General features: G+C 66.5%; 1 protein-coding gene across 1 annotated transcript; it reads right to left on the reverse strand.

The window, feature by feature from the left end:
- Positions 1–2,497: 2,497 nt before the first annotated feature.
- Positions 2,498–9,110, reverse strand: SSTR5 (somatostatin receptor 5). The gene is made up of 2 exons (XM_072754195.1): positions 9,034–9,110; positions 2,498–4,963 (listed from the first exon to the last, which is right to left on the reverse strand). The coding sequence occupies exon 2, from the start codon at positions 4,911–4,913 to the stop codon at positions 3,819–3,821; it is 1,095 nt and encodes a 364-aa protein (XP_072610296.1). The 5' UTR covers positions 4,914–4,963; positions 9,034–9,110; the 3' UTR covers positions 2,498–3,818.
- Between the last annotated feature and the right edge of the window lie 11,922 nt (positions 9,111–21,032).

Raw genomic sequence — 21,032 nt, forward strand, 5'->3', positions numbered from 1 at the left:
GATCCAGTCCCACATCAGGCTCCTTGTGTGGAGCCTGCCTCTCTCTCTCTCCCTCATGAATAAATAAATAAAATCTTTAAAAGCCTATGTAAAAATATTTAGTGAACCTGTGGCTGGGGACCCCAGGGTGGAAGCATGTCCCAAGCAGCCGGGGGACAGGCTGGCCCTGGGAAAATAGCGGCGAAGCCCAGATGCGAGACAGAAGGACGCGTGGTCGGCTGGCTGACTCCTTGGAGCCGGCAGGTGTGAGCAGGGCCTGAGCCGGGGCTGCCTCCCACCGCAGCATCTGCGCCCCAGGGGATCCAGCCGGCCCCAGGGGACACGGCGACAGGCCCTGTGTGCAGTGGCTGCAGAGGCCCCAGGGGTCAGTAGGCTGTCCCGTGACCCTGTCCCGGCCTCCTGCACCTCCAGTCCCCGGACCACCCAGCCTGGCTGCAGGGACCCCGGGGACGCCTGCTGGGCGCTGAGTGGGCGCGGAGGGAGACCTCACAGCACCGAGGGTGCCCAGGGACGGGGCTCCGGAGGCTAACAGGCCCCTCCCCGCGGCACCCCCAACCCAGGCCAGTAGGTCCTGTCGTGCACGTGGGCGGGGGCTGGGCGTCTCCCCCTGCCCCGCACCCCGCATCCAGGCCCAGCTTCACCCTGACCCCTGCCCGGCCAGGGGAGCCCAGCGGCGTACAGGAAGCCCCGGAGGGAGGCTCAGCTCGGCTCTCCTGGCCGTTGGCCCCAGCTGGAGCCCATGGCCCCTGTGTCAGGTGGTAACACCCCCACTGCCCTGGGCTCCAGGGCTCTCACCTCCTGCCACTGGCCACTTCCAGTCACTGAGCCTTCTCGACAACCCAGTGTGGGGGGTGCCTGTTGCTCATGGACAGGGTAGACCTGCCCGGGGACGTGGGGGCACAGTGGGGTGTCGAGCAGGGACCTCGTGCCCGTTCCCCCTGCTCCATCAGTTTCCTCTAACCTGAGGAGTAGCCCGTGGAGCCCTGGGCAGGAAGACCCGGGGCCCCAGGCCGGCCAGCGGGCACAGCACAGGTATGGGTGTGGGGGAGACGGGCCGACAGGGCCACGACCTGCACCCCGTGCTGGGACTGAGCGGGGCCCACGATGCCCAGGGACCACGCACAGTGGTCAGGGCCACGGGGGGCACAGGGTGCGCCGGGGGAGCCAGGGCCCCAGGAGGGAGGGGCACAAGCATCGCCCCGCTGCCCACCCGGCTGGGGGGGGCGGGCAGCCTGGTTTCCCTGGAGGGCTGCCTCTCCCGGCTGCCCCGCCCTGCCAGGCAAACAGAGCCGGTGCCTCCCCCTCCCCGGAGGCAGCCTCACCCTGCCCCTGCAGGCCGGATTTCCTGAGCAAGGTCACTCTGGGAGCCATTGGAGCCCGGCAGCCAATAAAAGGCATCGATGCGGACAGAGAGCCCATAAAGCAGGTCACTCCGCCACAGCGTGTTTGCTCTGTGCCACCCCACCCCCACCCAGGCCCGGGGACACGGCCTGCAAGCCGCGTGGTGCCCACAGCCGTCCCCCGCCTGTGCTGCCCAAGGGAGGCCAGTGGCTCATCCAGGCTGCGCCCCCAGGCACCCCCCCAGGCTGTGGGAGCCCACCCACAGCTCCTGTTCCCCCCCCCCCCGACAGGCGTTCGGGGGTGTCCGGGTCCTCCTGCCTCCTGCTCAGGGCCCCACCCACACCCAAGGTGTCAGGGACTGTCCACACTGGCCAAGCCCAGTTCCCAGCGAGTGGCCAGACCCGGGATCCGCAGGGACCCCCCATCAGGCCCCAGAAACACACACAAGACGCTCACCCCCGTGCTCGCCCACAGCCCACGGCAGCTGGCGCTCAGGGTGCTGCTGGCGCCTGTAGCACACGCGTGGGTGCACGCGCTCGCACACACACGCGCCCGGCACTCTTGGCCGGCACGGCCCTGGGGAGGAGCTCACGGTGTCAAATCAATTGGGAGAAATTGATTGGGGCCGAGATTTCCGAGCCATCTGCTCGCTCCCCAAAGTCGCTCTGAGTGGATGCAGTTCGCATCCCAATCTCGGGGGAGGTGTACCCGGTAGCAGGTGAAGGAGCCTCAGTTTCCCCCTCCCCGGGCACCCTCCCTCGCTGGGAAGGGGGCAGGAGGGCTTGATCACCAGCTCCAGCCGCCCTGCCCCAGGAACTGAGCCAGGGGCAGTAGGGACAGCCCGTCCCCACGCCAGAGCCAGGGGCTCCAGTGGGCTTCCCCCCATCCCCCGCCCATGACCCTGGAAGGACCAGACGCCCCCCTGCAGCCTTCGAGGCCACATGTGACATCAACTCCCAGAAAGCCCACCGGGTGGCCCACACCGGCCCCCCAGGCAATGCCTGGCTGCCCCTCAGACCCCCGCTGTCGCCTACGTGCCCTGGTTCCCAGGGTGGGCGGCTTGGCCATCCCAGCCCAGCCTCACCTGACTCACCAGCTCTGATTTGCAGCAGCTTCGATCGGCTCCAGGGACAATATTTGCTTTGGGAAAGAGTCAAACATTTATTCTCTAATTTATTCAGGAGATCGGGTTGTCAAACACAAGCGCCCTTGTTACACCATCGTGTTTCCAGGCCTTGGCCTCTGTCCAGGGCCGTGCGAGGCCTGGGCCATGCTGACCGTGGAGGCCCCTGGCGCCCCCTGCCCCCTCTGGCCTCCTGCGGGCCGGAGGTCCTGCTCTGGGCAGATGCGGGGGCGTGAGCTGGGGTGACAGCAGGCACGCCGTCCAGACCGGCAGTGGGGTGGGTGCACGTGGGCCGAGCGAGCCCCCACATCCGGGTCCTCCTCCTTCCAGACCTGGAGAGAGCCCAAGGCACAGGGGACCCCAGCAGGTGGGGCGGTGGGAGGCGCTGGCGCTCCCGGGGCGGGAGGCCGGGCCTGGCATTCGCTGGTGTTGGGTGCCCTGGACGGCGCTGCCTTCCCAGGACTGTTATTGTGTTGGGAGCCGTTCCCTCTGTTCTGTCTCCCGCCCTCGCCAGGCCAGAGCCCCCAGCAGAAGCAGAAGAGGGGGCTGTAGGGGCCCGGCCCTCCCCAGGGTGGCCTCTCCGAGGCCCTAGGACCCCCTGCCAGGGCCCCCTGGACACCTGTGTCCCCCGGACCCCAAGGCCTGGGGAGCTGACTCTCCACCCCTGATTCAGCCACTTTGCCGGTGGCCCCCCCAACCCACGCTCACCAGGGAGCCCTTGGCGTCCAGCCCACCCCTCGTTGCCCCCTCAGCCCTGACTGTGGCAGCGGTGGGGGTGAGCAGCGGGCGGCCAGGGGTCTCCATGGTAACAGAGCTCTGCAGCCCCAGACGTCCGCCCTGGGATCCCTGCCCGCCCACAGCCTTGCCCTTTCACACCGGCCAGCTCCCGCCATCGGCTCCAGGTCCCAGGAGCACTGGGGGCAAGGCCTGAGCCCCCTGCAGTCAGCTGTCGTCACGGACTCACACTGGACTGGGCCACGCAGGGAGGATGTGAGGAGGCACTGGGACCGGAGGGCAGAGTCAGGGCAGGTGGCACCAGCTCACACCAGTGGTCACTCCCCGGCCTGGCCAGCTGGCACAGGCTGGGGGCAGGGCAGCAGGCTGCCAATGCCCTGAGCCCCGCCCGGGACACCCATCCTCTCCCTCCCACTCCCTCCATCCCTGAAGCCGGCCTCCGCAGCGAGAACAGGCAGGTGGCAGAGACAGCCTGTCACTGCAGGGCCACCCACGGCCTCGGCCCAGACAACTGGTCCTCACACCCCACGGAGTAGCCAGGCCGCGGCAGGGGGGCACCTCGGTGGTCGATCCGGACCGAGCCGGGCAGGGGCCACCCGGGGCCAGGCGCCCGCGGCCCTCACAGCCGGCTAGTCTGCATGAGCCCGTTGGCCTCAGAGCCGCGTGTGGGCAGCATGGCCTCCTGCAGCCGGCTGCTCTTGTCGGGCTGCGGCTCTGTGGCCTCTGCATCCTCGGCACCATAGCCCTTGCGGAGGCACAGAACTTTCCGGAAGCTCTGGCGGAAGTTGTCGGAGAGGAAGCCATAGAGCACAGGGTTGGCGCAGCTGTTGGCGTAGGACAGGATGACCACGAAGAAGTAGGCGCCGGCAGAGGCGGGCTCCTCGGGCAGGACGAAGGCCAGGTTGACAATGTTGACGATGAAGAAGGGCAGCCAGCAGCCCACAAACACCACCACCACCACCACCACCATGCGGGTCACCTTGCGCTCTGAGCGCCGCCGCGTGGCACCCACACGCACGCCGGACGCCTTCACCTTGACCACGATGAGCAGGTAACAGAGGCAGATGACCAGCAGCGGCCCGAAGAAGCCCAGCACGGACGTGTAGATGATGAACACGGCACCCCACAGGCCCACGGGCTCAGGCCAGCTGAGGTTGCAGGTGTTCCAGCCCTCCTGGATGTCCGCAAAGACCACCAGTGGCAGGGACATGAGCAGCGAGAAGGCCCAGACGGCGGCGCTGGCCAGCTTGGCCACCCTGGGGCGGCGCCAGCGGGTGGAGCGGATGGGGTGGACCACGGCCAGGTAGCGGTCCACGCTCATGACCGTCAGGCAGAAGATGCTGGTGAACTGGTTGATGCCATCCAGCGTCATGACCAGGCGGCACAGGACGGGGCCGAAGGGCCAGTAGGAGACAGCGTTCTGTGTGGCCAAGAAGGGCAGCCCCAGCATGAGCAGCACGTCGGCCACGGCCAAGTTGAGGATGTAGATGTTGGTGACCGTCTTCATCTTGGCGTGCCGCAGCACCACATAGATGACCAGCGCGTTGCCGCCCAGCCCCGCCGCACACACCAGCAGGTACAGCACGGGCACCACCACCGCTCGGGCCCCTGGCGAGGGCGCCAGCCCCTCCTGTGTCCTGTTGTCGCCACCGCCGGGGGCCGCCGAGGAGGCGTTCCAGCCGGCCAGCGTGGGCGCTGGGAACAGTGGCTCCATCACGGCCGCTGTGGGCCTGGCAGGGCGGGCGCAGGCGCGGCGCGTCCTCTCTGCAGAGAAAAGGGAGGACGGGAGCGGTTAACGGGCCAGGGTGCTTCCTCCCCGCGGCCCCGCCCGCCCCAAGAAGGCACGGGATCGCCCCACAGCGGGTAAACACGATTACTCATGTCCAGCTCGGCCGGGAGTCACATTAAGCAAATTGTTTGGAAAACAAGTGCAGAGAGGAAGGAGCGGAGGGATAGCGCCGTATCCTCCGTGGGTCCCCCGACGGCGTCCCTACGGCCCCGGCTGCTCCAGCACAGCCCCCGCCCGGCCTCCACCTGCCTCGGCCACCAGGGCCTCCTCTGGGGGCTCGGGGTGTCATCGCCAGGACGGGTGGGGAAGGAGGGGGTGGTGATAGGAAGTCAGGACGGCGGCCCACCCGCCAAGCCCCCCCCACCCCCCGGACACGCAGGTACACCTGCCAAGCCCCACTGTCCCGGGGGCCTCCTGGAGCCCAGGTAGCATGCCAGGCCTTCCGCACGGCTGAGGAGCCACACTCAGGCTGCCCGGGCCCTGCCAGCGTCCACCAGGCTCTCAGGAGCGCCGTCCCCCGAGAGCCCCACAGAGCCCGCAGATGCCCGGGGGACTTGCTTCCTGGCCCCCAGAGCAGCCGCTACAGGCGACATCTCTGGCCCAGGACACAACGTGGGAAACAGCTCGGGTCCCACCACCACACCTGCAAGGGCTTGCTCCTGGCGAGCGCTGGGGGGGCCACCCGTCACCTCTGTAAGCCAGCATCAGACACACAGGACACACGGAATGACGCCCGGGCCGCCGGCCGGGAGGAAACGCGCGTGGGGGCGGGGGGCTGGCTACCGGGGAGGGGCGTGTGCGGGTTTTCGTGGAGAAAGAGCAGAGAACGTTAACCTCCTCAGGTCAAGGTCATGGGCACACGTGTCCCCTTATGCAGCATCAGTACTTCTCCACGTGTCTGAGAAGGTTCACGCAAGTGATGATGCTCAGGAGAATACAAGCATCTCGGAAGCTGAGAGGGAGAGGACAGGGCTGGAGCCTCGGTGGGCATGCGGCACAGGGGACCCCTGAACCCCTCCTGGCTGGCCCCCCCGGGCACGTCGGAGCGGAGCACACCCCCAGTGGCTACCGGTCAGGACCCAGGAGATGAGCGGCGGGGGGGGGGGGGGGGGGGGACCTAGAATAAGGGATGGTGAGAAGGTCAGAGCCCTCGGCTCCCCTGGGCAGACGCTCTCCGACTGCTCAGGCCACTCGGTGATGGGACACTAGAAGATGCGACCCAGGGCACCAGCGATGGGAGGTGGGTCAGTGGCTACAGCTCATTCCTACTTGTAATAGGAATCGACAAGTATGTTTAAGATCTATTTAAATAAATATGTTTAAAAATAAGCAAATATGTTTAGGATCCTCAATAAGGCACGGATAAAAATATTGTGATATAAATTTGGCTGCCTAAGGAGTAAAATGAACAAGTGTGTATTTTTGAAAGTTACAACTCTTGGGTGTGAAAAATCCTTTGGACTTAAAAAAAAAATCCAAAAAAATCAGAATCGACTTGGGTCTGGATACAGCTTAAGAGAGAATCGGGGAATGGGAGCGGGGCTGAGGCGCCCCCAGAGCATGGCCCACTGAGGACAGGGCACAGGCATGGGGGGCGCTGGGCCAGCAGCCGCCGAGCAGCTCCGGGGGCGAGTCCACGTGACCGCGTCAGGGTCCCCGTTGAGAACATCTAGGGCGAGGAGAAAACCCTCCAGGATGGCAGCAGGGGACAAGACGAAACCCAGGCTGACCCTGGACAAGGACGGCAGGAGCCCATGTGTCTGGACGCCAGGCAGTGGGGACAAAGGCCGGCAGGCTGGGGCCGCAGGTGGGGGGATGAGGGAGACACACCCCACAGTGCGGGACATTTGCTGCCCCCATGCCCAGCGCCCCCGGGTTACCTGGTGACCCGAGGCCAGGTAAGTGCTGGGGATCCAGCAGGGCACGGCATGACCTCTGGGGACCACGGCATTTGCAGACAAACCAAGGGTTGGAATCCTCGTGGGCTGGGGTCCACCGGCCAGGGGGGGGGGCCTTCTGGGGCTGCAGGCTCGCTCCACAGGCGGGGATCCGCGTGCTCGGCTCTGTGCCCAGGCCCCTGCTCACGCGTGCAGAGAAAGCACGCACGAAGGGGCTCTCAGCTCCCTCTGCTGGGACCCCAGGGTGCTGGGTGGGGAAGAGGCAGCTGCAGCAGCAGCCCCCCGAAGGCAGGAGTGCACCAGGGAGGACGGACCGTCAGCTCAGACACATCCCCTGGGTCCCTGGCATGGGCAGCTGAAAGGGAGTTTGACCCTAAGAAGGCTGCTCCGGGCTCCTGAGTCCAGCTCCCAGGCACCCAGCAACCTCCCAAACACCCCAATTCCTCCGACTGCACAGCAGTAAAGAAAATTAGGCCGCTCTGGTTCCGCCTGCCTCCGGGAACATAATTCTACGGGAGCCATTATTCAGAAGCGGCAATCTTCTTAGTCACAGAAATTACACTTGTGGAAAATTGTCCCTGGGGCCCTTTCTCCCGCGGTGGGGGGTTTAGCGGGTGGTGGTGGGGCTGTGGAACGGGTCGCTGGCCACCCAGAGCTCCCCACCGGGCAGGGCCGCCCGCCCACTGACACCACGCAGGGAGCGACCCCCGCCGGCCCCAGCCCCTGGCCCTCGTCTGAGCCCCCGCAAATGCTAAGTCGATGATAAAGCGAAATAAGCTCAGGTACACGCCGCCGAGGCACTGGGGCCTGCCAGACGCCGGCCCCAAACAGCCAGATCTCCTCCCTGGTGTCAGAAAGGGTGCCTGCCCTGGGCCCCAAGGGGGAGGGGGCCAGAGGCTTCCCAGGGGCTTGGGGTCGGGGAGGGCCTCAGCGCCCAGTGCTGCCCAGCCTCTCCCAGATTGTCCCCTCTGGAGGGCCTGCGTCCTCCATGGGGCAGCGGTGGCTCCGAGTGGCTCGGTGCTCCCCAGGTCCACACCTCACCTGGGACTCCCTTCCACCTGTATGGGGCAGGGGCAAATGCCTGCGGTCAGGCCCCAGGGCTCCAACGCCCTCAGATCCAGGCCTGCCTCCCCCTCCTCCAGGAGAGTGCCTGGCTCCCCAGCCAATGGCGACCTCTCACCCCTCCCCCAAACATGCCCCAGGGCCCTACTGCTACGGTCAGGGAGGTGTCCCTCCTCCACCAGGGGAGGGGGTACGGGTGGTCCACAGGAGGCTGGGACAGGAGCCCCCTCCTCAGGGTCCTGGCAGGGGCTCCACGCCCTGCAAGACGTTTCCAAGGCCATGTCTCGCCACCAGCAGAACTTTCTGGGAAATCTGGGTCATTTTACTAGGAACCCACCCGCGGGGGGGTCACTGTCATTGATGCTATCAACCACCTTCCCCTTGAGGCTCCCCAGTCCTCCCTCCAAGGGGCGACCGCCCCCAGGAACCTGTTCTCTTCAGAAGAGGGTCAGCAGCAGCCAGAACTGCCTCAAACTTTGGCGTGCTGGGGTTCCCGGTGCCCTCAGTCAGGACCCCAGGTCAGCCTGCAGGCCTGGGACACGGTGCCAGGGCAGGTGGGCAGCTGAGGGAGCCACCGGCCCAGCAGGTGAACTCTGCGGCCGGCCTCCCTTCTGGGGAGCGACCTCGGGGTCTCCCCGCGCGGCTGGCTGGCCTGCAGATGGGGGGCTCAGTTCCCAGGACCCCAGGGACTTCCACCCGGCCACAGCAGTCGCCCCCAGCCTGGGCAGCCCCTGCCTCGCCTGCTCCCGCCCGCCCACGCTCCCCCTGGCCACGGTCTCCGCAAACCCACCCTGGGCGCCCCGCACCCTGCGCCAGCCTCAGGGGGGCCTGGGCGCCCAGCGCGGGGAGGTCGGGTGGGGGGCGCGGGGCACAGCTTCGGCGGACCCTGGTGCCCCGGGCCCTGCAGGGGTGGGGGAAGCCGGGGCGCGGGAGGATGGGCGCCCAGGGCGGCGGCAGGGAGCCCTCCGGGAGCCGCGGACCCTTGGCGCAGGGTGGGGAAGCCCCCCCGGACCCCGCCCGCGCCCGCGGAGACCCGGGATCGCGTCCTCCAGCGCAGGGCAGGGGCGGGCGGGCGCGGCACTCACCGGGACGCCGGCGGGGAGCGGAGCCCGCGCTGTGCTGCTCCGGGCTCCGCGCTCGGGGCTCGGGGCGCCGGGGAGGCGGGGCGAGCGCGGGGGCGGGGCGGGGCGGGCGCTCGGGCTGTTCCGGGCCTTCCGGGCCCCCATCCTGGCCAGGCTGTGAGCTCGGTCGGGGCCCAGCAGGGGCAGAGCGGGGAGCGCCTTCCTGGAAGCCTCCCTGGGGCGGGAGCGCGGGGCCGCGGTGCAGGTGCGCTGGCCCAGGGCTCTGGGCATCCCCGGTGCGGCCTGCACCTGCACGCGGACCCCTTAGCAGGGATCAGAACAGGTGCCAGGAGGTCCCGCTCCACTCGCAGGGTCCTGGCCTGGGGGGCTGCGGGCCTGAGATCTGCAGGCCCCGCACGGTCGGGGTACCTGCTGCTGCTGCTGGTTTGCTTGGCCTCACCCAGCTACTGACTAACTGGAAGTGTGGGCACCTGTGCCCTGCGAGGGGGGTCCCAACACTCCCCACGCCGGGAAGCGGCCCCAGTGCCCCGAACCTGACCCCATCTAGGGGAGGTGGATCCCGCAAGACGCCAGGGCCCCTGCAGCCCGGCTCCCCACCTAGGACCCCTGCCGGCCTCCCACGGCAGCTGCCCTCCAGCCTGCCCAGGGGAGGCTGCTCTGTCCTGTGTGCTGCAGGGAACCACAGCCGCAGGAGGCCGGGGGTCCTGGCCACCCAGACCTGCTCAACACCTGCCCGAAGTGGAGGCCCCGGGGTTTGCCTGGGCCGGTTCGGGGGCCCCGTGGGGGGGACGTGGTGGTGAGCTAGGGCCGGGTTGCATGCCCTCCTGGGCTTGCCAGCCGGGGAGGCGGACCATGGAACACAGGCATGTGGCCCGTTGCAAATGCGCAGCTTCACGAAAACCCTCTGAGTTGCTTAGGTCCCACCCCCCCAAGCCATTCCCACCCCCGGGCTGCCCAGCCTGCGGAGGACACCGATGGCGCTGCCAGCCAAACGCCAGGGCCTGGCCCGTGAGCTCCGACAGGGGCAGAGAGGTGGTCGTGAGAGTGCTCTTAAATCACAGTACCGTGTGGAAAGAAGCAGGGTGTGAGGAGGAGACAGTAGTGGGGACAGGAAGGCTGGGGACAGCCTCTGTGAGGAGTGGCCCGACTCGGGGGAGGAACAGCCTCAGACGCAGGGAACGGCAGATGCAGAGGCCCCGTGGCAGGAGCCAATGTGGCACACTCGTGTGGCCGGACAGGTGAGCAATGGGGCCATGGTGGGGAAGAGGCCAAAGTGTCAGGGCCAGGCCACAGCAAGGGGTGTGATCCGATGCCGAGAGGGACAGGAATGGCCTTGGGTATCTGAGCGTGGTGGGTTTGTGCCCAGAGGACATGCGCAGGGGCGCTGCAGCCTGGATGGCCAGCTCCGTCCTCCACGTGCATAGAGCTCAGGGCATGTCTGGGTCACGGCCCACGGAGGGCAGTGGCAGTGCCCCAGGTAAGGTTGGGGTCTCCTTGTGGTCACCTGTGAGCCATGTCCTGTGAGTTCCGGCTCCTCGAGCTCACGCCATCTTGCCCCAGCAGGTCCTATTCCCTGCACCTTCCCTGGGCTCTGCTCTGCATGCCCCCCTGCTCCTGCTCTGTGCACCCCCCACTCCTGCCCAGACCCGGGCCAGGCCCAGGCACCCGGTGGGTGCAGGCGTTGGAGGCCGGGTCCCAGGGCCCCTCCCAGAAACTGCCTTCCCACCTTCTCTGGAGATACCTGGGCTCACCTGCCCAGCCTGCCACTGCCACTTCTCCAGGCAGGTCCCCTGAGAACCCCTCCCGCCCGCCCCCACCTGCCTGCCCCCTTTCACCCCTTCCCACTCTCCTCATGGTTCTCATCTCAGCCGAGGGCTGTTGCCAGCTCCTGCCACAGCCAGACCCTAAGCTCAAGGGGCCCCCAAAAGTTCTGGGGCTCCCCAGGCAGCTTCCTGGATCTCAGGGGGTGCAGAGTCCCGTGCGGGAGTCCGGGCCTGGTGCATGACGGGGACCTGCCCTGTGGGTGAATGGGTGGGTGCTTGGTCCAGTTTGGCCAGAATGGGGCTGGGATGCCTTGGACAGCCGGCACCCAGGTGGGCTCACCTGCGAGCTGCTGGGGGAGGAATGAAGGTGTCCAGACTGGGGACCGTCCACCCTCCCACTCCTGTTGCCCCGTCTCCTGGCACAAGGCCCTGGGAGGAGCAGGTGAGGGGACATCTGGGTACACTGTGCAGAGGTCATGCCAGCACTGGGAGAAGGCCGAGGATTAGTGGCAGCTCAGAGCCATGGCAACAGGACAGCGGCCCCAAGGTCTCCCCAGGGACCGTCCCCAACCCCTCCAGGGGGACCCCCGTCCTAGCTGGAGCTCCACTGTGGCCCATGACCCCCGCATCCCTGTCCAGAGGCCAAGGCCTGTGGCCACGGGACACTAAGTCCACGTCCCCTCCCCTGGCGGCCACGCTGGCCCCTGCCTGTGCCATGGGTGCAGAGGCTCCGTGTGATTATTCACCAGCCCCGGAGACTGGCTGGTTCACCTGAAGACACCCTGGAGGCCTCTGTGTGTGTCCCCAGGAGAGTCCCCGGGCTGGGGCGGGCCCTGGGGAGGCGGGCGGCAGGCGTCTCTGTCCTCTGGCCACACGGGCCCTCCCTCGGCGACTTGGAGGCCTCTGTCCCCCGTCTCCCTGCTCAGCCCCAGCTAATTAGCCCTTCTGCTCAGATGCCCCTTCCTCCAGGCAGCTCCCCTGGCTGCTCCACACGGGCTCTTGGTCGCTCTGCCGCCCGCTGCTCCCAGACCTCTTCCCCCTCAGGGTGTCTGTCCTCATTACAGACATTGTGGGTGCGGGAGGGAGCGAGTCTGCCTGCCACTGCCCCGGAGAAGCCTCTCAGGATGACTCAGCAGCCCCACTCTTGCCAAAGACTCCCCATAAGGAGGGGCTGCCTCCCCCGCTCCGGCGCCGCAGTGGCCGAGTAGCCGCGGGTCCCTGAGATGTGGGCTCAGCATGGGCAGGGGGAGCAACTAAGGCCGCCCCGCAGTGATGTGGCCATTCCCGGGCTGCCCTGCCCGCCTGCCCGACTGCAGGTCCCGGGTGGGGGCGCTGGCATGGGGGGCAGCGGGCAGGGTCAGCTCTGGCTGCGCGCGGGGCGTGAAGGCGGGTGGCAAGAGGGAAGACAAGTCTGTGAGCTGCCCACATGAGCCAGGGTGGGAAGTGGGGAGAGTCACCCCCCGGCTCACCCAAGGCACCGCTGACCTGCCCTGAGCCCGGAGCTGCTCCGGGGGCTGGACTCTGGAGGGAGCAGAGACGGTGGCGCCTTCCTGGAGCGCATCAGCCCTGCCCGATGCCAGCACCATAGCCTTCCTCGCTGCCGGCCAGGGCGGTGCAGGGACGTGGGGGTGACCTGAGGCTTGGAGCCCCAGTGACAAGGACAAGGATAAACCACACACCCCGACTGGGGAAGAGGCCAAGAGGCTGCATGGGTCCAGAACATCCCATGTGGCCAAGCACAACTGTGGGTCTCTGCATAGAGCAGTGGAGTCGGGTGGACCTTGGAGCCCCAAGTGGGTTGGTGGGTCTGGATGGGCGTCCACCAGGGGTCAGGGACAGGAAACACCGAAGGAGATGGGCAGGGGGAGCAGCTGGCCGGTGGGACCCTGCTTCCGCGGGCCTGGGGGTGACCTGCTGGGGATGAGAGTGGACACCGGATGCTCAGTCACACAGCTCTGACCCGCAGCGTGCCCAAGGCAGCCCAAGCACGCCCCTGCACAGGCTGGTGCGGTCGGCCACTGCGGCTACCTGGCGCCGTCCCTCCTCTGCCAACCCTGTGCTCCCCAGCCCCGTGACCTGGGGTCAGCACCCCAGCCTTCACCACAACTCACCTGCACAGGGTGAGCCCAGGGTGTTGGGAGTAGAAGGTTGTAGCAGAGACAGGTGGCTTGTCGCACGCCGCATGCGGCCCCCTAATCCCCCAGGACCCTGTGCTTGGGCGGATCCACATCTGCTTCATCATTTATCTTCAAACCGGCGTTTTCTGAGTGACCTCAGGGAGCAGTGCCCGGGGGCTGGGGGGACGCAGGCGGCAGGTGTGTCCACCTGGCCCCATGTGCGTGTCGCCTCCATGATGCCCCTGAGCGTACAGGGTGGACCCGGCCAGCAGGAGCTCGAGAGACCCAGAGCTGGCATAGGGCCTCCCCCCACAGCCGCCGTCACCAGGGGCCCCCGACGGGAGGCTTTGCACAAGCAAGGATGTGCCCTCTCGTGACCGGAGACCAAAAGAGTGAAATCCAGGGGTCAGCTTGTGCGGCTGGGGCGATCCTGGGTGTCCCCGTGTCTGTCTGCACCCCCTCCTCTTCGGGTCGCCAGCCTGGGTGCAGGCCCGCCTCAACCTGAGGTCATTTCACCCAAAGATCCCTAATTACATCCGCACAGGTCATGATGTGAGGTTCCAGGTGGACGTAAATGTGGGGGTTACTTCCCCCCCACGCAAGGTGAGCGTGCGAGGTGCACGAGTGGGTGAGCGCGGAGGGTGGCCGGCAGCCAGCTGGGGCCAGAGGCGTGCAGGACGTGGGGAGAGGGCAGCGGTGCTCAGAGGCACACGCGTGGCCGGGACTCCATGGTGCCCCTTCTTCCTCCGGTGACTTCGTGCGAGCCAGCCGCAGGGACGTGGTGATGCAATGGAGGGACACAGAGCGCCTACAGCCTCCCCACCCGACCGCAGATTGGAGCAGGTGCGTGGGCCTCGGGGTCAGCACAGAACACAGGGGTGCACGGGGCGAGCCAGGTGATGTCGCCGAGCAGGGGGAGGCTCTCGCAGCTGTGCTGGCAGGTGACCCCACGCGATAGACACGTGAACACCGAAATTCATGCCAACAATTTACGTCTTTAATTTCTCCTTAGTTAGATCAACATCAAGTGACCAGATGGAAACACGGAGGCAGGACAGCAGCTCTCTGTGCACATCCCTCCTTGCCCTTGAGGACACTGCGGAGCCGCCTGGGGGCGCTTCTGAGCTGGTGGTGGCCTCTGTCGCCTGAGGCGGTCAGGAGGCAGCCCGGGTGACCGGTGACGCGGTGGCACTTGGCGGGTGGCGACGAGGTGTCCATTATGGGTCTAGGGCTGGGGTGACAGGTGTCCTTGGCCCCGGGGGAGGCAGGGCCTGCAGGGGACGGGTGCTGGGGCAGAGCCCCCACAGACACCTGCGTGGCCAGCCGCGGTGGTCTGGGTCACGGGAACAGGGCAGACGGCGCCGTGGGCCCCTACGCCTCCCCCGCATGCACACACGTGCTCTTCGCGCGGACGTCTCGCCTTCTCATGCTAACGTCCGCCGTCCCTGACTCACGATGGCGGGTGACACGTCATGTTATTATTCACGAAAGCCCGGAGTCTCCACCGGGGCGCATGCCTGGTGCCGGGCGCGCTGCAGCCTGGATGGTTGTGCGATGACACGTATCCGCCACCATCACGTCGGCTGAGTAGGGTCACCGTCCTGCACACCCTGTACTTGGCCTGCTCACCCCCCCACCCCACCCCAGGCAACTGCATTTGTTCCCCACCCCCCCCCCACCCCCCCACCCCCCCCAGTCGCTTTTGCCTTTTCCGGAATGTTCTGTGGTTGGAATCACACAGCGTGTGCCTTTTCTCAGTAGCTTCCTTCACGTGGTAGCAGAAGGTCCCTCCATGTCTCCGCGCAGCTTCTGGGTGGTTCATGAGCGCAGGTGGAGCTCTGTGGTGCTGTGGACTCCGTTCCTTCGTGTGCTCGCCTGTCCCGACCACGTGTAAAGGCGGGTGACGTGCACACACGTGGTCTCCCTGCGGCCCAGGGCCACCCTGCCCGCACAAGTCTCAGGCCACCCCTCCGAGCAAGGATGTCTCAGGGCCTGGCCCCTCTCATCCAGGCCTGGCGGGGGGCGGGCACACGCCATGGTCGCATCTAGTGTCAGGCAGTCAGAGGGGCCTCGCCCGACGGATGCCGGTCCCCGAACCCAAAGGACAAATACGTCAAGGCTCTGGGCCGTAGGGCCCTGCCGCCTCCTCCAGGAAGCCCCCCTCCTCAGAGTTCTGCGGCCATTAGGGGCTCGCCAGGGCCTGGCGAAGTTGTCCTGCCCTGGAATTCATGTTCACGCAGACCCACAGAGGGTGCCCTGTTTGTGAATGGGGCCTCTGTGTTTGCAGCTGGTGAAGCAGCAAGTGTGCCTCCAGAGGGGAGGCCACACTGGCTGATAACTGCACCAAATGCAATGACAAGCGTCCTTAGCAGAGACCCAGACACACGAGGGGAGGCTGGTGGGGACAGAGGCGGAGACCCCAGGGACAAAGGGCCAGAAGCCCGGGTCGTCTGGAGCCACCAGGGCGGGCGGAGGCAGGAGGGGGTGTCCTCAGGTCGCCAGAGCCCGGATTTCTGCTGCTGGAGCCGCTGGTTTGTGACAATGTGATACGGTGGCCCCAGGGCAAGACCACAGGCTTCGTCCCTATGGCGCCCACCTGCCCTGGGCCCTGGGGCCCCTCACCCCCCCGCAGACCCCATGTGCCTGCCCTGGGCCCTGGCCTTCTCGCTGAGACCTCACGGGTGGTGACCCACAGCCGAGGCCTGCCTGCCACCCCCCTCCAGCGCCAGCTCCTGGCGTGGACAGTGGACGGTGGATGGGAGGGCCGCCCCCACCCCTGCCCCCAGGCAGGGAGAGGCGCCCCCCCATACCAGGCGCATCGCCCCTTTCCGTGGTACCGGGTCTTGACGTGGACACGCGAGAAGCCCCTTTGACTCGCTTGGTGTGCCACTCAGAGGCAAGCCTTCGATTTATTCACATCAGTCAACTCTGACATTGATGATAAAAGTTCATTTTGTGCATCGGACGCCAACGGGAACACCGTGTTTTCTAACGTGTTAGAACTCAGTGACTCGCAGACCTGCTCCACTGCATTTACATCTGAAAGCCCAGCAGCACTTGGAGCAGTCCCCACAGAGGAGTCGCTAATCTGTCAGCAGGAAGCAGGGCTGGGCTGGGGGGGTTGGCTGAGGGCTGGGCCGCAGGGCCTGACCCGCTGTGGGCGCTCCTGTGGGTGGCTGAGGCTTCCTGAAGGAATTCCCATCTCAAGGCAGCCCTGCATCCAAGGCCAGCCACGTGGATGCGGCTGTGGGGACGCGGGCTCACGTCAGAGCCTCGGGACCCCCGGGAGGCCAGGAGCCTGTCCTCTCAGCTCCCACCTCCAGGCCCCGCGAGGGATGCCCGGAGTCTGGAGCCCGGAGGGGGCGCTGGGGAGTCCGCAGGGAGCCTGCAGCCCCTCACAGGCCAGACGTGGGAGGCCCCAGGGCGACGGGGGCCACAGGTGGGAACGGGGCCAGCAGCTCCTCCGAGAGACACCGCGGTCGGGAGTCTCAGCCAAGGGGGGCTACAGGGGCTCGGCTGTGCTCCGCTCCTGTGGCTGCTTGTATCGCAGGACAACATACCCCGGAAATGTGTTGTCTTGGTTCTAGGGAGCTAAAGTCGAAATCAAGGTGTGGGCCGGCTGTCCTCCTCCGGAGGCCCCTCCCCTGCTCCTGGCTCCCCGTGATTTCTGTCTCTGTCACTACAGTGCCTTCTCCCTGCAAATCTCTGCCCGGGGGTCCCTCTTCCCACAAGAGCATCAGTCCCTGGGCCAGGGCCCTGATCCAGGGAGACCCACTTACCTGATAGCACCTGCAAAGGCCTTGCATGCCCTCCAGCTCAAGGGAGGGGACCACACGCATCTTTTAGGGCACACACTTCAACCCCCCTAACCAGCTTCTGAGCACCTGAGCCTCTGGCTGCAGTGACTGCCCGGCTGGGCGGCTCATTGGCAGGCTCCTCCCTGGGGTTCAGGGCTGCTCCCGGCGCCCCTCTCTGTTAAGGGATTGCCTGGAACCCCGGGGTCGGGTGGGGGGCCATCCATCTCCCATTGGACACAAGGCTCCAAGGGAGGGGCTACGCCCATTCACCCCCACCTGCCAGGCTGCTGGGCTCCCTGGGGAACTGCTTGGAGGGTGTCCCCAAGAGCAGGGGGCACCCCTGAGATGTCCCCCCTCCAAGTGCCAAGCCAGCATTGTTACCCACTCTGCAAGAGCCAAGCACCCGGCTGGCAGCCGAGAGTGACCGGGTGCGGCTCCAGGCCTCGGTGGGGCACTGGGAAGGCTCCTCGGGGAGGCCGGGCGGCGCCCCCAGAGGCTGATGGACAGTGTGTTTGCACATTAGCTCCGTGGGCCTCCCAGTGGCTTCCTGCAGGCACATAGGGACGCAGTCTCTAACTTCATTAGGAACGTAGACCAGAGGTGGCCTGAGCTCTGAGTCTGGCTGCCCGCTGGCCTCCGCGCTGTGCCCACCCCACCGCCACCTGCCCTGGCCTGGGACCTCTCCCATTTTGGACACTCAGGCTGCAGAGGGGGTCTCGTCCATTGAGGAGTGGTCACCAGTGTCTGCAGGCAAGGGTCACCCCACAGTGCTGGGCATGCTTGTCTGAGGCCTGTCTCCCTCAGCTCTGCCCTGGGGTCTCACCTGCAAGGTATGGGGGCAGGAGAGGCTGCTAGAACCAATGACCAGCTGCAAGAAGACCCAGGACGTCCTGGGGTCCGGGGTCCAGGGCTCTGCACCGAGCCTTTTATGTCCATATCCTGTTTGTTCCTTTCACCGCCCACGACAGAGGGGCTGGGCGGACAGGAGGAGACAGGGGCTTAGAGGTGTGCAGGCACTGTCCACTGGCCCGCAGGTAAGGCACAGGGCTGCAGTCCCACTGGGACCCTGGGGTCGCTGCCTTGGGGCACCCCTGCGAGTCAGCACGGTGGGGGGGACAGGGCACATAGGGTCTGTTCCAGGACACGGAGACAACCCAGGTGCCAGCAAAGGCAGATGTGTCCCCCCTCCCCCCAGAAGAAATCATCCCTGGCAAAGGTGGGCTCACACCTGGGGGCACCTTAAGAGACAAAAATAATAACAGCAGAACAATCAGAAGAGATGGTAGAAGCAGCATCATAAGATGATCCATGAGGTCAACGCAGAAATCAAATCCAATGTCATAGCAAGAAAAAAGACCCAGCGGACGCGAGAAACAACTGCTCGGAAGCTTCAGGGTGGGAAGGGCGGTCTTGGTTTACACGGCGGCTTAGATGTGGGAGTAAGGGGATCCTTGGGTGGCTCAGCGGCTTGGCACATGCCTTCGGCCCAGGGCATGATCCTGGAGTCCTGGGATTGGGTCCCACATTGGGCTCCCTGCATGGAGCCTGCTTCTCCTTCTCCCTCTGCCTGTGTCCCTGCCTCTCTCTCTCTGTCTGTCTCTGTGTCTCTCATGAATAAATGAATAAACTCTTAAAAAAAAAATATATATATATATATATATATGGGAGTAAACTGGGGAAGGCGGCTGGGAGACAGGCCCAAGGAAGTCACCCAGACAACACCTACCCCCACCCCACTCCCCAAAAAGCAGGTGAGAGGCAGAGGATGAGGTGCAGATGGAGAGTTTTTGTGCCAGAGATACAGAATAAGCCCCAGCAGAGTGGAGCAGCGATGAACTGAGACTTACACCCAAACAGGAGAGTGAGGGGTACCAGGAAGCACGTGTGGGGGGCTCCTGAAGCCCCCAGACTGAGTGCCCACTTCTGTGACCCCTGGGAGAGCCGCAGACATAAGGCCGCCAGCCCAGCACGGTCCCTCCCCGGGGCACCCTGACGGATGTGGGCGGGCAAGCAGGTCTGTGACCCGGCCTCCGGGGTCTGCTGGACAGGGCAGGCGGAAGGGGGCATCCAGGGTCCTTGACCCCTTCACACCAGGCTCTGGCGGGGAGGCTGTGGGCCGGAGGCAGGGGGGCTTGTGCAAGTGTCCTAGGAAACGTTCAGAGCCTGAAAACCTCCCCCGCCCACCTGCGGAGCATCAGTTAAGCCAATGTGATATTTGACCGAGGGGCAAACTGAGGCACCAGCCAAGGACAAATCAGAAGCTCTGGACATGGCTGTGGGCAGCAGAGGGGAGGGGAGGGGATGGGAGGGGAGGGGAGGGGGCATTCCAGTTTCAGTAGGTTGGGGGGATGTTCACAGACCTTTGCCCCCCCCCCCCGTTCCCCTGTGAGGGTCCTCCCTCCGGGTCCTCTGCTGCACACCCGCCATCTGTCCTGGACCCCAGGGGGTGGGTGACACTCCAGCTCTCCCCTTCCTCCCAACACTTCCCTCCCTGCCAGGACCCCGGCTGGGCAGCAAAGGAGACACGGAGACATGGGGACCCATCTCCCCTCTCCTGGGGCCTCTGGGAGGCAGCGGACCCCCTCTACCCTCCCCGAGAGGACTGACTACCCTGAGGGCAGCCTGGGGGTGCCAGAGCCAGGGTCTGATGCCCGCACCTGTGGGTCCCAGCCAGGGGCTGCTCCCTAACTGCCCCCTAGCTCCTCTGCCCTTGGCCGCATCCCCCTACCTGACCCTGGGGGACACCTGGGGGGCTGGCACTCTTGGCAGCGCCCCCAGCCCCCCTCCCTCTTGGCGGCAGACAAGGCCCAGGCATCGGCCGGCCTCTGGCACCATCTGCTGGTCACTGCGGGAGGCGGGCCTGCGGGCAGCGGAGGAACCAGGCCGCCCCCAGCCGCAGCGGCCCCCAAGGCGGGCGGGGCGGGACCTGCTGAGCGCCAGAGTTACGGTCCCATGGCCCCGCCCACCGTCTCCATCCCGCCCGCAGCCCCGCCCATGGCCACACCCACTACATCCGGCCACGCCCTCTCCCCGCCCACGGGCGGGCAGTACCCTCGCGGCTCCGTGTGGCCTCCGGGGAGCTCGCCGTCTCTGGGCTTCAGGGCTCTCGGCCACGTCGGGTCCCAATCACGGCTCTTCGTGTCCACTCCGCCCTGAGTTTCCGGGACAGCCCTGCCCTGACTCTGCCCTTGGCCCGAATCTGTCCCTCCCCAGACATCCAGGGGCGGGGCGCAGTGTCCAGGGGCCACGCCCCTCCCGGAATCAGCGCCCCGGGCATGGGTGGGGGCTGTGCGCCTCTGCCCAGGCCCCAGGACCCGCCTGGCTCTCCGTGCACCGGTCGCAGCCGCAGCCGGGACGCCCTGCGCGGGGGACGCTGCGGCCCTGCCCGGGGCTGCCGGCCCACCTGGCCGCCGGGGGGCTGCTGAGGCCTCGCCCCGCCCGGGCTTGCTCCCTGGCCCTGACCCCCTTCCCTGCGGACAGGTCTGGGGACCCAACGGGAGGCAGCCCCTCCCCCCCCGCCGACCTGCCCGCACCAGGCCCCGCTGTGCCTGGGACTCTTGGTAACGACCCTAAGTGCCCCGGCGGGCACCGCGTGCCCCGTGGTTCTGTGCTCCGAGGTCCCCATCCGCGGAACCGCCCCGGGCAGAGCCAGCACTTGCCACCGGGGGGCGCGAGCAGTTCACAGACGCTCCTATCCTGGCCTCCAAGACCTGAAGATTGGGGAGGGGACGTCCCTCCCGCTCTCTGGTCAGGAGTTCCCAGGTCGTCCACATCAAGAACCTGGGGTTTCAGGCCCACCAGCCCCCCAGCCCAGAGGAGCTGGGTGGCTGTCCTGCTCCGGTGGGGAGTGACGGTGAACCTCAGATGTGAAGCCCTCCTGCGCCCCCACGCCCCGCGCACCCTCTGCTGGCTGAGCTTCCTGGGCCAGTGGCCAGCCTGGCCGCCCCGCACCCTCCAGCAGCTGGCTGGCGACCCTCCCGGTGGCTGGTGGACTCTGCTCAGCCAGGCTGGCCACACCTGCCACAGCAGCTGGTTCAAAATCCCCAAATCCCAAAAACCGGCCGTTCAGTCCCAATTGGCCCGGCCAGGGAGTCCTTGGCCCTGACCGTCAGCCTGCCCCTCACTGAACTGGCCATTGGGCACTGTGGCCCAGTGGGCAGGGGGACAGCGCCCCAGAAGCCCAAGATGCCAGGGGCTGCTGGCAGGCCAAGGTTGAGCAGACCCCCGCTCTCAGGGGCACAAGCCCCCAGCGCTGGAGTGAATCTGGAGGGTCTGCAGACTCACTCTGCAGCAGAAACCAACAGAGATGTTTGTGCCAGAGTCTG

The sequence above is a fragment of the Vulpes vulpes genome, chromosome 3 (assembly GCF_048418805.1).
Source record: "Vulpes vulpes isolate BD-2025 chromosome 3, VulVul3, whole genome shotgun sequence".
Taxonomy (NCBI): Eukaryota; Metazoa; Chordata; class Mammalia; order Carnivora; family Canidae; genus Vulpes; species Vulpes vulpes.

Excerpts from the sequence above, each read along its gene's own strand:
- SSTR5 (XM_072754195.1), bottom strand. The coding sequence starts at position 4,913 with ATGGAGCCACTGTTCCCAGCGCCCACGCTGGCCGGCTGGAACGCCTCC.